The following is a 14,104-nucleotide window of genomic DNA, read 5'->3' as shown; positions in this document are numbered from 1 at the left end:
ATCGGAGCATCCGGAGGTTACCCGCACAGTCACAGGGAGAAGGTGTAAACACACATAACACCTGAGGGCAGGATTGAACCCGGGTATCTGGCGCTGTGTTGCTGCACTGTGCCACTGTTTCCAGAGATTTGGGGGATTAGAGTTAGAAAAATAACACTATTCACATTTAGCGAGTGAGAATTGGTGACGAGCGATTCTATTTTTCCCAACACTCTGCAGGTGATTTCACTGAGGATTATGACATACCCCTATATTCAGAGTCATAGTCAGTGGAAATGTGACCTCAAGAACTATTCAGGTAAGAAATACAATATCTTGCCATGTTAAAGGCATAAATGTGCAAGATGTTGCTGTTATATGACACGTGGATACTTATAAAATTATAAAAGGACTGGACAAGCTAGATGCAGGAAAAATGTTCTCAATGTTGGGGGAGTCCAGAACCAGGGGCCACACAGTCTAAGAATAAAGGGGAGGCCATTTAAAACTGAGGTGAGAAAAAACGTTTTCACCCAGAGAGTTGTGAATTTGTGGAATTCTCTGCCACAGAGGGCAGTGGAGGCCAATTCACTGGATGGATTTAAAAGAGAGTTAGATAGAGCTTGAGGGGCTAGCGGAATCAAAGGATATGGGGAGAAGGCAGGCACGGGTTACCGATTGTGGATGATCAGCCATAATCACAATGAATGGTGGTGCTGGCTCGAAGGGCCAAATGGCCTCCTCCTGCACCTATTTTCTATGTTTCTCTGTTTCACTTTAGACTTGAGAGATACAGTGTGGAAACAGGCCCTTCTGCCCACTGGGTCCGTGCCGACCTGCAGTCACCCCCTACACTGGGGACAATTTACACAAGCCAATTAACCTATAAATCTGTAGGTCTTTGGAATGTGGGAGGAAACCGGAGTACCCGGTGAAAACCCACATGGTCACAGGGAGAACGTGCAAAGTCTGTACAGGCAGCAACCCTACCGCTGCGCCACCTGACCGGCCAAACTTGCCCCTCGTGTTTACGGAGTGGATGAGAAAATTCGATATGCAGAACTAGCGTTTATTTGGTTAACCAAATCTAATTATTGAAAAAAGGGAAACAAAATTGGAATTACTTAAATTAAGTTGATAAATCACCTCATTGGTCCATTTACCCATTACGGAAATAATTCGGTAGCTTTTAAAAAATAATGATTTTGTTTCAATTTAGGGAGCGATGTGTGTAGCCAATGGATTCTCATGACAAATCAGGCAAATAGGTGACTGGATGTGCAGGAAGGAAGGAACTGCAGATGCTGGTTCATACCGAAGATAGACAAAATGCTGGAGTAACTCAGCGGGTCAGGGAGCATCTCTGGATAGAAGGAATAGGTGACGTTTTGGGTGGCGACCCAAGTCACTCACTGTACCAAGGTACATGTGACAATAACGCAGCATTCATTCAAGTCTGAAGAAGGGTCTCAACCAGAAACGTCACCTATTCCTTTACTCCAGAGATGCTGCCTGACCCGCTGAGTTACTCCAGTATTTCATGTCCAACAATAGGTGACTGGAGCCATTTTAAAGAATGTTTTCAGAAAGCAAATACAAACAAATCAGCTATCTAACCTCTCCCTTATCTTGCAGAATGGTATCAACAGATACTCTATAAATAGCAACAGGTACTCAGAGAGTATAAGGGCATGCACTGGAGAACAGGTTATCTATCTGTGTGTCATACAGATCCTAGATTCTGGACTACCTCACCAACCGACCACAGTATGTGAGGACAAAGGACCTGGTCTCGGACAGGGTGGTGTGCAGCACTGGGGTTCCGCAGGGAACAGTGCTAGCTCCATTCTTGTTCACCCTGTACACTGAGGACTTCAGGCACAGCTCTGCAGACTCCTATCTACAGAAGTTCTCTGACGACTCTGCCATCGTCGGCCTCATCACGGGCGACGAGGACAGGGCGTACAGAGAACTGATCAAGGAGTTTGTGGACTGGTGCCAGCGGAACTGCCTCCGGATCAACGTGGGGAAAACCAGGGAGATGGTGGTAGATTTCCGCAGGCGCAGCCATGTCCCCCCGACACCGGTGAACATCCAGGGAATGGACATCGAGAGGGTGGATTCTTATAAGTACCTGGGTGTCTACCTCAACAATAAACTGGACTGAAAACACCGATGTGCTATACAGAACGGGCCAGAGCAGACTTTATCTGCTAAGGAGACTCAGGTCCTTTGGAGTGCAGGGGGCACTCCTAAGGACCTTCTACAACACGGTGGTTGCATCGGCCATCTTCTACGGAGTGGTCTGCTGGAGCAGCAGCATCTCAGCGGAGGAAGGGAAGAGACTCGACAAGCTGGTCAGGAAGGCCAGCTCTGCCCTGGGTTGCCCCCTTGACTCAGTGCAGGTGGTGGGAGAGAGGAGGATGATGGCAAAGCTAACATCGCTGCTGGACAACGACTCCCACCCCATGCAGGACACTGTCACTATACTGAGTAGCTCCTTCAGTGACAGAATCCTTCACCCCAAGTGCGTAAAGGAGAGATATAGGAGGTCCTTCCTTCCCGCTGCTGCGAGACTGCACAACCAGCACTGCTCCCAGCAGACCAGTCAACAATAACAGCTAAGAACACACGGAAAACTGATGACAATTTATGTATCTTTATTTATAATGAATGATCTCTTGCTATCCACTTTGCTGCTGTAAACACTGTAAATTTCCCCGGTGTGGGACAAATAAAGGAATATATTATTATTATTATTATACCAGAAGGGATGTCTCTGTTGGCGTGCACGTGATTTTTATCAATTACTATAGCACCAATAATCTCAGTTTTGTTCGTTGCTGGAAGCACTGTGTCAGAAGATATACAGTAGAATAAGGCACAAATCGGATCAAACTCGGGGTCAGGCTCCAAATCACGTCTTGTGCGCGCGTGTAGCTCCATGCTCATCAGCACCAGGTACTGCACCTGCAACACAAACCAGTTCAGACCTCACTACAAATCAGTAACCCACGACCAAAGGTCTCAGCATTCAGTAGAAACAAGCAACTGCAGACGCTGGTTAATATACAAAAAGGACACAGAGTGCTGGAGTGACTCAGCGGGTCAGGCAGCATCTGTGGAGAACATGGATAGGTGACGTTTCACAGAGTGCTAGAGTAACTCAGTGGGTCAGGCAGCATCTGTGGAGAACATGGATAGGTGACGTTTCAGAGTGCTTGTTCCATACACCCACTACCCTTTGTGTGAAAATGTTACCCCCCCTGATTCCTATTCAATCTTTTCGCCTTAAACCTATGTTAAATATGAGGTGCTGTTCCTCCAGTTTGTGTGTGGCCTCACTCTGGCAAATGGAGGAAGCCCAGGACAGAAAGGTCAGTGTGTGAATGGTTGGCAGCCAGGAGATACAGAAGGCCTTGGCAGACCGAGCGTGACCGGCAAAACGATACCGTGTAGTCTGTGGCACTCTGCTCTAAGGGCGCCATTGTGATTATGTGCCAAAGATACTCCACTGGCTGCCACGTGTTTTGGTACAGCTCAAAACCATGAAAGGTATGATAGGAATGCAAGACACCTCTGAGAGGGGATCTTATAGAGACGTATAAAAGGACTGGACAAGCTAGATGCAGGAAAAATGTACCCAATGTTGGGGGAAGTCCAGAACCAGGGGCCACAGTCTAAGAATAAAGGGGAGGCCATTTAAAACTGAGGTGAGAAAAAACTTTTTCACCCAGAGAGTTGTGAATTTGTGGAATTCTCTGCCACAGAGGGCTGTGGAGGCCATTTCACTGGATGAATTTAAAAGGGAGTTGGATAGAGCTCAAGAGGGTAGTGAAATCAAGGGATATGGGGAGAAGGCAGGCACGGGTTACTGATTGTGGATGATCAGCCATGATCACAATGAATGGCGGTGCTGGCTCAAAGAGCCAAATGTCCTCCTCCTGCACTCTAAGTTTCTATGTTTCGACCTCCTTTCGCACAAAAATATTCTGACACAAGTAACATTTAATGATTGCAGCCCCAGTTTACCACGCTTAGATACTAAAGTACAAGAGAAATGTTTGAACTGAAGTACAAGAGAAATGGGTGTCAGGGGTTATGGGGAAAAGGCAGGAGAATGGGGTTAGGAGGGAGAGACAGATCAGCCATGATTGAATGGGGGAGTAGACTTGATGGGCCGAGTGGCCTAATTCTGCGCCGATCACCTATGAACTTATCAATTATCGGAAAGGCAGTGTTTGCAAAGTACAAAGGATATCTCAGACAGAGAACGTACTGTACCTCATGCAGAGCTTTTGCCTCCTGGAGGTTGTGCTGGCTGACTTTGAAGCCATAAGTGTTGTTTAAAGTTGGCCCTTCAATCTGAGATGTAATTTTCTTCGAAGACTGAACAGCAAACTGATTCTGAAAAAAAAGTTACAATGTTCATATGTTGAAAGAATGGAGCGACTGGGCTTGTACACACTGGAATTCAGAAGGATGAGATCAGTTCTTATTGAAACATATAAGATTATTAGGGGATTGGACATGCTAGAGACAGGAAACATGTTCCCAATGTTGGGGGAGTACAGAACAAGGGGCCACAGTTTAAGAATAAGGGGTAGGCCATTTAGAACGGAGATGAGGAAGAACTTTTTCACTCAAGAGAGTTGTGAATCTGTGGAATTCTCTGCCTCAGAAGGCAGTGGAGGCCAATTCTCTGAATGCATTCAAGAGAGAGCTGCATAGAGCTCTTAAGGATAGCGGAGTCAGGGGTATGGGGAGAAGGCAGGAACGGGGTACTGATTGAGAATGATCAGCCATGATCACATTGAATGGCGGTGCTGGCTTGAAGGGCCGAATGGCCTCCTCCTGCACCTATTGTCTATTGACCTGCATTGGAAACGGGTGTCAACATGCATGTGGGGGCAGATACAAGGAACTGAAGATGCTGGTTTACACAACAAAATGACAAAGTGCTGGAGTAACTCAGCGGGTCAGCATCGCTGGAGAACATGGATAGATGATTTAGTTTAGAGATACAGTGTGGAAACAGGACCTTCGGCCCACCGGGTCCGCGCCGACCAGCGATCCCCGCACATTAACACTATCCTACACCCATTAGGGCCAATTTTTACATTTACAAAGCCTATTAACCTACAAACCTGCACGTCTTTGGAGTCTGGGAGGAAACCGAAGATCTCGGAGAAAACCCAAGCAGGTCAAGGGGAGAAGGTAGAAACCCCGTGCAAACAGCACCCGTAGTCGGGATGGGACCCGTGTCTCCGGCGCTGCATTCGCTGTAAGGCAGCAACTCTACCGCTGCGCCACCGTGACCGCCCTAGACCGCCGATGTTTCGGGTTAGGACCCTTCTTCAGACTGAAGGATCTCAATCTGAAACTTCATCTATCCATGTTTTCCAGAAACCCTGCCTGACCCGCTGAGTTACTCCAGCTGTCTTTTTTAAGATGCAAGTGAAGTAATTGACCTATTACCAGCGAGGGAATTTTATTAAAATAGGACTGTTACCTTGAGTTGAGTTGTTAGCAGGACTCTCCTCAATGAGTCAGAATGACTGGCCTTTCTTTGACTTATCTTCTGATGTCTGGGTTCTGAGCAAGTTAAAATAATTGACATATTAAATAACGATGTTCACAACACATTCTGCCACATGCCTTGTGGTGAGACAGGCCCTTCAGCCCACCAAGTCCATGCCCATCATCAAATGCCCACCTGCTCTATTCAGTTTTTTTATTGTCCCCAATTACCACCACCCCCCCCCCCCCCCCAAGAGATTACCATTCATTTACCTATTATGAACAATTTACTATGTGTAGTTTTAGTTAAATTTCGAGATACAGCGCAGAAACAGGCCCTTCGGCCCACTGGGTCCACACCGGCCAGCAATCCCCGCATATTAACACGAGCCTACACACACTAGGGACAAATTACACTTGTACTAAGTATACAAACCCAAGCCAATCAACCTACAAACCTGCACGTCTTTGGAGTGTGGGAGGAAACCGAAGATATCGGAGAAAACCCACGCAGGTCACGGAGAGAACGTATAAACTCCGTACAGACAGCACCTGTAGTCGGGATGAAACCTGAGTCTCTGGCGCGGCAAGCGCTGTAAGGCAGCAACTCTACCGCCGCGCCACCGTGCTTCTACTGCTGGTGGCCAAAATGCGGAAGTTTATGAAACCTGGGAAGGTGGTTATGGTGCTGGCCAGTCTCTACACTGGACGCAAAGGTATCATTGTAAAGAACATCGATGGTGGAACCTCCGATAGGCCTTACAGTCATGCCCTCTCTGCTGGTATTGATCGCCATCCTCAAAAAGTGACGCCCAAAATGGGCAAAAAGGTGGTCATGCTCGAGAGGCCCAAGATCAAGTCCTTTGTGAAAGTACACAACTACAACCACCTGATGCCAACCAGGTACCCAGTTGACATTCCCTTGGATAAGACCATTGTGAACAGGGAACCTGCTTTGAAACGCAAAGCCCGGCTAGAAGCCAAAGTAAAATTTGAAGAAAGGTACAAGACTGTGAAAAACATAAATGTAGCTTCAGTGTGTTGAGTCGATGCTACACACAGCTCGTTGGTGGGGCTGGGAATATATATTTCAGGTGAACGATGAACCCCATTAAGCAAAGTGCTGTGCCTTGGATGGTGTCAAGCGTTTTGCTTCCAAGTACATTTTCCCACCTAAAATATCTAGAAAATGCCATCTCAAACTTAACACCTCATTAGTCACACAGCCACGGAAACAGGCCCTCTGGCCCAACTTGCCCATGCCTTACCAAGCTGCCCCATCTGCACCTAATCCCACCTGCCTGCATTTGGCCCATATCCCTCTAAACCTTTCCTAATCATGTACCTGTCCAAATGTCTTTTAAATGTTGTTATAGTCGCTGCCTCAACTACCTCCTCTGGCAGCTCGTTCCATATATCCAGCAGCCTGTGTGTGGAAAAAGTTGCCCCTCGGATTCCTATTCTCTCCCCTCTCACCATAAACCCATGTCCGCTGGTTCTTGATTTCCCTACCCTGGGTAAAAGACCCTGTGCACCTACTCTATTCCCCTCATGATCTTATACACCTTCATAAGGTGGCCCTGCAGAGAGTAGTGCATTCGGCAGAACGCACCATGGGAACTACACTCGTCCCCCTGCAGGACCTATACATCAGGAGATCCAGAGCAAGCAAGATCATGAGAGACCCCTGCCACCCCAGTAACGGACTGTTCCAGATGCTACGATCAGGCAAACGCCTCCGCTGTCACGCTGCAAAAACGGAGAGGATGAGATGGAGTTTCTTCCCACAGGCCATCAGGACTGTCAACTTTTATAACCCCAGAGACTAAATTTTTTGTCGATACTAATAGTAACTTATTAACTTTATTTATATGCTGTAACTGTAATTCTTTTTTGTGCACAACCCGCAGGCATTGCCACTTTCATTTCACTGCACATCGTGTATGTGTATGTGACAAATAAATTTGACTTGACTTGACTTGGTAAGATCACCCCTCATCCTCCTATGCTCCTAAAAATGAACTCCTAGCTTAAAACTTTCGCCTGTATGGATTACAAATGAATCTTTACGTGTCCTACCAAAGCCCGTACAAAAGATGCTATGTTGGAACCCCCCACATGAAATCCATTAAACATTATGGTAGAGTCATAGAGTATGGAAACAGGCCCTTCGACCCAACTTGCCCATGTTGTCCAAGATGTCCCATCTACACTAGGCCCACCTGCCCGCAGATGGCCAATATCCCTCTAAACCTATCCTATCCATGTACCTGTCTAAATGTTTCTTAAAAGATGCGATAGTACCTGCCCCAACTACCTCCTTCGGCAGCTCGTTCCATACACCCACCACCCTTTGTGTGAAGTTACCCCTCAGGTTCCTATTATATCTTTCCCCCTTCACCTTAAACCTATGTCCTCTGGTTCTTGATTCCCCTACTCTGGGCAAGAGACTCTGTGTGTCTCCCCGATCTATTCCTCTCATGATTTTGTACGCCTCCATAAGATCACCCTTCATCCTCCTGCATATCCACGTACCTTTCCTATCCATGTACCTGTTCAAATGTCTTTTAAATGTTGTGATAGCATGTTTAGTTTAGAGATACAACACGGAATCAGGCCCTTCGGCCCACCGGGTCCACGCCGACCAGCGATCCCCGCACATTAACACTATCCTATACCCACTAGGGACAATTTTTACATTTACAAAGCCAATTAACCTACAAACCTGCACGTCTTTGAAGTGTGGGAGAAAACTGAAGATCTCGGAGAAAACCCACGCAGGTCACGGGGAGAACGTACAAACTCCGTACAGACGGCACCCGTAGTCGGGATGGAACCCGGGTCTCCGGCGCTGCATTCGCTGTAAGGCAGCAACTCTACCGCTGCGCCACCGTGACCGCCCTACCTCCTCAGACAGCCCGTTCCACATCCATGCATCTTTCTTCTCCATGTACTGAGGCAGCTCATTATCCGACACCTTACAACTTACAGGTATGACTACTCACCCATTTGTATGGGAGTACAGTAAAGCACCTCTGGAATTCCATCCTTGCGGTTTGTGTTTGCCACTGGTGTACTATGTAGGACGGCAGGCGTATTGGCAGAAGCTGTCGGCTTGGAGTGAAGGGGTGAGTCCTCCAGTTGCTCGTTACTTTGGCCGGTAGTCGGAGGCACGCTGCCGTGGGTGGGCGAGAGTAAATCACTGCCCTCTGCTGCTGTCTCAGTCGGCTGCCTGCTCTCTCCGTTTGGCTCCCACTGCCTTGCGTTGGGGGAAGGCGGCTGCTGCCAAGGGGATGTCAGGGGTGAGTCAGGAGAACTGTACGCACCATAGTAATCGTCCTCGTCTTCCAACTGCTCCGCCACTTTGGCCGCTCGGCTGGGAGACCTCTGCTTGGCGTTGCTGCTCTCCGGGGTTTTCAGGGGCGGCGGTTCGGGAGAGGGCTCGGTATCGTGGCTGTCCTCGGCCGTTTGTTCTTCTTCGGCAGGAGCTGCGGACACCGGTGCGGCCACTCGCTCCGACAAGGAAGCCGGCGAGCACTGATCGCGGTTGGCATTCTCCGTCGGAGCAGCCTGGCTTCTGGAACATCTCCTCGAATGGTCGTACTCTCGCTTCGCCTGGAGCCACAGCTGCACCCGCTGCCGACTGGGAGGGCTTTTACACGGCAGTATGATAATCTTGCAGTCTTCAGCAGTTCCAGAGCCAAGGCCCACTCTCTGGGCAGCCGGATGCCTGCTCCCCGTAAAGGCAGGGGAGACCGGCCGGGCATTTTGGGTCATCGCTGATAAGGCCATCTTCCAGAACTGCAGACCTTCCAGCAAGAAATCCCCATCAAACTCCGGCAGTTCATTGGGTAACCTGGTTTCAACCGTCAAAATGCGCCCTCCAACCTCCCTAGTTTTGAAGGAAAGAACAATTTGGTGTGATGGACTTGACCAGGTTACCACAGAATCACAGGAGGAAAATAAACTGCAGATGCTGGTTTAAATCAAAGGTAGACACAAAATGCTGGAGTAACTCAGCGGGTCAGGCAGCATCTCTGGAGAGAAGGAATGGGTGACGTTTCGGGTAGAGACCCTTCTTCACCCATTCCTTCTCTCCAGAGATGCTGCCTGACCCACTGAGTTACTCCAGCACTCTGTGAAACGTCACCTATCCGTGTTCTCCACAGATGCTGCCTGACCCACTGAGTTACTCCAGCACTCTGTGAAACGTCACCTATCCATGTTCTCCACAGATGCTGCCTGACCCACTGAGTTACTCCAGCACTCTGTGAAATGTCACCTATCCATGTTCTCCAGAGATGCTGCCTGACCCACTGAGTTACTCCAGCACTCTGTGAAACGTCACCTATCCATGTTCTCCACAGATGCTGCCTGACCCGCTGAGATACTCCAGCATTTTGTGTCTGCCACAGAATCACAATTTGCTCGGATCATTTCAGCGTAAATTGCTGTAGAGACTGGAGTTAGAGAGTCATGCAGCATGGAAACAGGCCCTTCGGCCCGACTCATTCATGCCATGTCTAAGCTAGTCTCATTTGCCTACATTTGGCCCATATCCATCTAAACCTTTCCTAAGATAGACACAAAAATTGGAGTAACCTCTCCTATCCATGTACCTGTCCAAGTCTCCTTTAAGTGCTATAATAGTACCAGCCTCAACTACCTCCTCTGGCAGCTCGTTCCATACACTCACCACCCTCTGAGAAAATTGCCTCTCAGGTTCCTATGAAATCTTTCCCTTCTCACTTTATACCCAAGTCCTCCAGTTCTTGATTCCCCTACCCTGGGAACACAGTAATAAAACAGAAAATACAGGGAATGCTCAGGAAGTTAGATTATATATTTGAGAGGAAGAACAGCACAATTGTTTCAGGTTAACAAACCGACTACAGTGTTGAACAATTGAACAATTGTTTTTGTGCATAGCTCTTCACGATCTGCTATCTTAATATGCTCTTATCTAGTACTCAACTGGCTGAATAACTTCCATCAACAATAATTTAGTGGAATTTATTCACACAGTGGTTCTGAGCATGAGAGTTGTGGGAGAGATAAAGTCATAATTGTAAATATGAAAAAATAATTTCACTCTTTGCAATTATCTTCGGTTTGTGTGCTGCCCTGGTCACTCCCCCTTCTTCCCTGTCCTATCAGGCAAGAGGTACAGGTTTAAAATACACACGTTCAGATTAGACAATAGGTGCAGGAAGAGGCTATTCGGCCTTTCGAGCCAGCACCACCATTCACTGTGATCATGGCTGATCATCCACAATCAGTACCCCGTTCCTGCCTTCTCCCAATATCCCTTGACTCCGCTATCTTTAAGAGCTCTGTCTAACTCTCTCTTGAAAGCATCCAGAGAATTGGCCTCCTCTGCCTTCCGAGGCAGAGAATTCCACAGATTCACAACTCTGAGTGAAAAAGTTTTTCCTCATCTCTGTTCTAAATGGCCTACCCCTTATTCTTAAACTGTGGCCCCTGGTTCTGGACTCCCCTAACATCAGGAACATGTTTCCTGCCTCTAGCGTGTCCAATCCCTTAATAATCTTATATATTTCAATAAGATCCCCTCTCATCCTTCTAAATTCCAGTGTATACAAGCCCAGTCGCTCCATTCGTTCATCATACGACAGTCCCGACATTCCGGGAATTAACCTGGTGAACCTACGCTGCACTCCGTCAATAGCAAGAATATCCTTCCTCAAATTTGGAGACCAAAACTGCACACAGTACTCCAGATGTGGTCTCACTAGGGCCCTGTACAACTGCAGAAGGACCTCTTTGCTCCAGTACTCAACTCCTCCTGTTAATCAGGGACAGTTTCTTCCCAGCTGTTATCAGGCAACTGAACCATTCTCTCACCAACTAGAATGTGGTCCCAACCTCTCATCTACCTTATTGGAGACATTCAAAATATCTTTAATTGGACTTTATCTTGCATTAAACTATCCTAGGATCCAGTGTTGCCATGCCATGATTGATCAGCCATGATTGAATGGCGGAGTAGACTGGATGGGCCGAATTTGCTTAGTTCTGGTCCTCTCACTTTATGAACTTTGAAATGTTATTCCCTTTATCTATATACTGTGAACAGTTTGATTGCAAGTCTTTTTTAAGATTGTAAGTGATAGTCTTCTCGCTGATGGGACAGCACGCAACAAAAAGCGTTTCACTCTATCTCAGTACATGACAATAACAATAAACTAAATAAACATCTTTGCACATAGTCTGACTGCCATAAATATCCAAAACCAGGGGCCACAGTTTAAGAATAAGGGGTGGGCCATTTAGAACGGAGATGAGGAAAAACCTTTTCAGCCAGAGAGTTGTGAATCTGTGGAATTCTCTGCCGCAGAAGGCAGTGGGGGCCAATTCTCTGGATGCTTTCAAGAGAGTTAGATAGAGCTCTTAAAGATAGCAGAGTCGGGGGGTATGGGGAGTGGGCAGGAACGGGGCACTGATTATGGATGATCAGCCATGATCACAATGAATGGTGGTGCTGGCGTTAAGGGCCGAATGGCCTCCTCCTGCACCTATTGTCTATTCCTGTTCGACATTCTCTTTGGCCTACGGATTTATGAGGAATGGCTGACAAAATCATTTTAAAAATGCCTATTAAAAAACAAGCCCTGAAAAGCAAAAACACAGCTGGAGATGATGAAAATCTGAAATAAAAACAGGGCATGCTGGAACATTCTGCCGGTCAGGTAACATCTCTGGAAGTAAAACAGTCAATATTTCAGGTCAAAGCCTCTTCATTAGTCAGGGAAGGAGTGAAGACAAAGTGGTATCAAGCTGCAAAAACAATGGGGTGGATAGGTCAAATAGGTTCTTAGTAAAACTTAGTTCAAGCTATTGGATATTAATCCAGGTAATATTCCAACAAACAGTTCATTCACTGTATTTTAGATGTTAAACAGTAGAAGGATAAACTTTCTAATGAAATCAGGGAGGCACAAGATACTGCAGATCCTAGAATCTTGAGCAAAACACTAAGTGCTGGAGTAACTCGGCAGGATGCCAGCATCTCTGGAGAACATGGATAGGCGACGTTTCACAGAGTGCTGGAGTAACTCAGAGGGCCAGGCAGCATCTCTGGAGAACATGGATAGGCGACGTTTCACAGAGTGCTGGAGTAACTCAGAGGGCCAGGCAGCATCTCTGGAGAACATGGATAGGCGACGTTTCACAGAGTGCTGGAGTAACTCAGAGGGCCAGGCAGCATCTCTGGAGAACATGTGAAGGGAATGGACGGACAATGTTTTGGGTCAGAGTCTGAAGAACCCACCACAGTTGTTGCTTGACCTGCTGAGTTCCCTCTGCCATGTGTTTTGTTTACATTTTATGGGGAGTGTGGCAACTGGGGTCCCAGTCAGCGAAAAGCGAGCGTGGGAAATGGTGCCCTGGTGCCCAGGGAAGGAAGCACAGGAAACTTGCCAAATAATGAAAGGCTTGGATAGAGCGGATGTGGAGAGGATGTTTCCATGTGGGCCAGTCTAGGACCAGAGGCCACAGCCTCAAAATAAAAGGACAAACTACCCTTAGAAAGGAGATATGGAGGAATTTCTTTAGTCAGAGGGTGGTGAATCTGTGGAATTCATCGTCACCGAAGGCTGGTGAGGCTGTCATTGGGTATTTTTAAGGCGGAGATTGACAGATTCTTGGTGAGTATGGGTGGCAGAGGTTATGGGGAGAAGGCAGGAGGGATAGATCAGGCATGATTGAATGGCGGAGTGGGGTTGATGGGCCGAATAGCCTAATTCTTCTCCTAGAACTTCTGAAACGTCACTGGGTGAACCAGATGCAGAAACAGGGGTGATGGTTAATAGTCGGATCACATTGTCACTATTAGGGCAGGCCAGGTTTGCTGGGAGATCAAGCTGTAAACAGAGTGGGCCAGTCAATGGTTAAGTGGGATAGTTTGGGAGGAAGGAGCTGGTCCATTGTTCATGGAAATTAAATGAAGCGAATCGTAGATAAAGGAATGCCACAGCTGTGAAAAGCAGGGGCCGCAGGGCCTGTCCAGGAGGTCAGGCTGCAATGGTGGAGGGGGGAAAAAACCCGTTAATATCACAAACGTTTGACTGGGTCTGTTCTGATACAGAAAGAGGGAGTTACCCTAAAGTGTAGAATTTAATGATGTAGCTGAACAAGTCGTTGGCGAGACAACACTTTAGTTTAGAGATACAACGGCCATACTAGCCTGAACACGCCCGATCCTGTCTGATCTCGGAAGCTAAACAGGCTCAGGCCTGGTCAGTACTTGGATGGGAGACCGCCTGGGAATACCAGGTGCCGTAGGCTTTTGCTAGATGCAGGAAAAATGTTCCCAATGTTGGGGGAGTCCAGAACCAGGGGCCACACAGTCTAAGAATAAAGGGGAGGCCATTTAAAACTGAGGTGAGAAGAAACTTTTTCACCCGGAGAGTTGTGAATTTGTGGAATTCTCTGGCACAGAAGGCAGTGGAGGCCGAGTCACTGGATGGATTTAAGACAGAGTTAGATAGAGCTCTAGGGGCTAGTGGAATCAAGGGGTATGGGGAGAAGGCAGGCACGGGTTGCTGATTGTAGATGATCAGCCATGATCACAATGAAAGGCGGC

General features: G+C 47.5%; 1 protein-coding gene, 1 non-coding gene and 1 pseudogene across 2 annotated transcripts in view; 2 read left to right on the top strand and 1 right to left on the bottom strand.

Moving 5' to 3' along the window:
- rev3l (REV3 like, DNA directed polymerase zeta catalytic subunit) overlaps nt 1-14,104 on the bottom strand; it is a 197,982-nt gene that overhangs the window by 52,880 nt on the left and 130,998 nt on the right. The window contains exons 14-17 of the mRNA XM_078399911.1: nt 8,505-9,391; nt 5,492-5,574; nt 4,264-4,386; nt 2,745-2,949 (exon numbers count right to left, since the gene is read on the bottom strand). Of these exons, the coding sequence (XP_078256037.1) occupies nt 2,745-2,949; nt 4,264-4,386; nt 5,492-5,574; nt 8,505-9,391 (1,298 nt within the window). The remainder of the gene's footprint in view (nt 1-2,744; nt 2,950-4,263; nt 4,387-5,491; nt 5,575-8,504; nt 9,392-14,104) is intronic.
- Nucleotides 6,149-6,544, top strand: LOC144593821 (large ribosomal subunit protein eL27 pseudogene; annotated as a pseudogene).
- LOC144594114 (5S ribosomal RNA) lies at nt 13,688-13,806 on the top strand. The gene has a single exon (XR_013547346.1). It is a non-coding gene; the product is annotated as a 5S ribosomal RNA (ribosomal RNA).

This window comes from Rhinoraja longicauda, chromosome 5 (genome assembly GCF_053455715.1).
Source record: "Rhinoraja longicauda isolate Sanriku21f chromosome 5, sRhiLon1.1, whole genome shotgun sequence".
NCBI lineage: Eukaryota > Metazoa > Chordata > Chondrichthyes > Rajiformes > Arhynchobatidae > Rhinoraja > Rhinoraja longicauda.
This window is presented reverse-complemented; position numbering and strand designations above follow the sequence as displayed.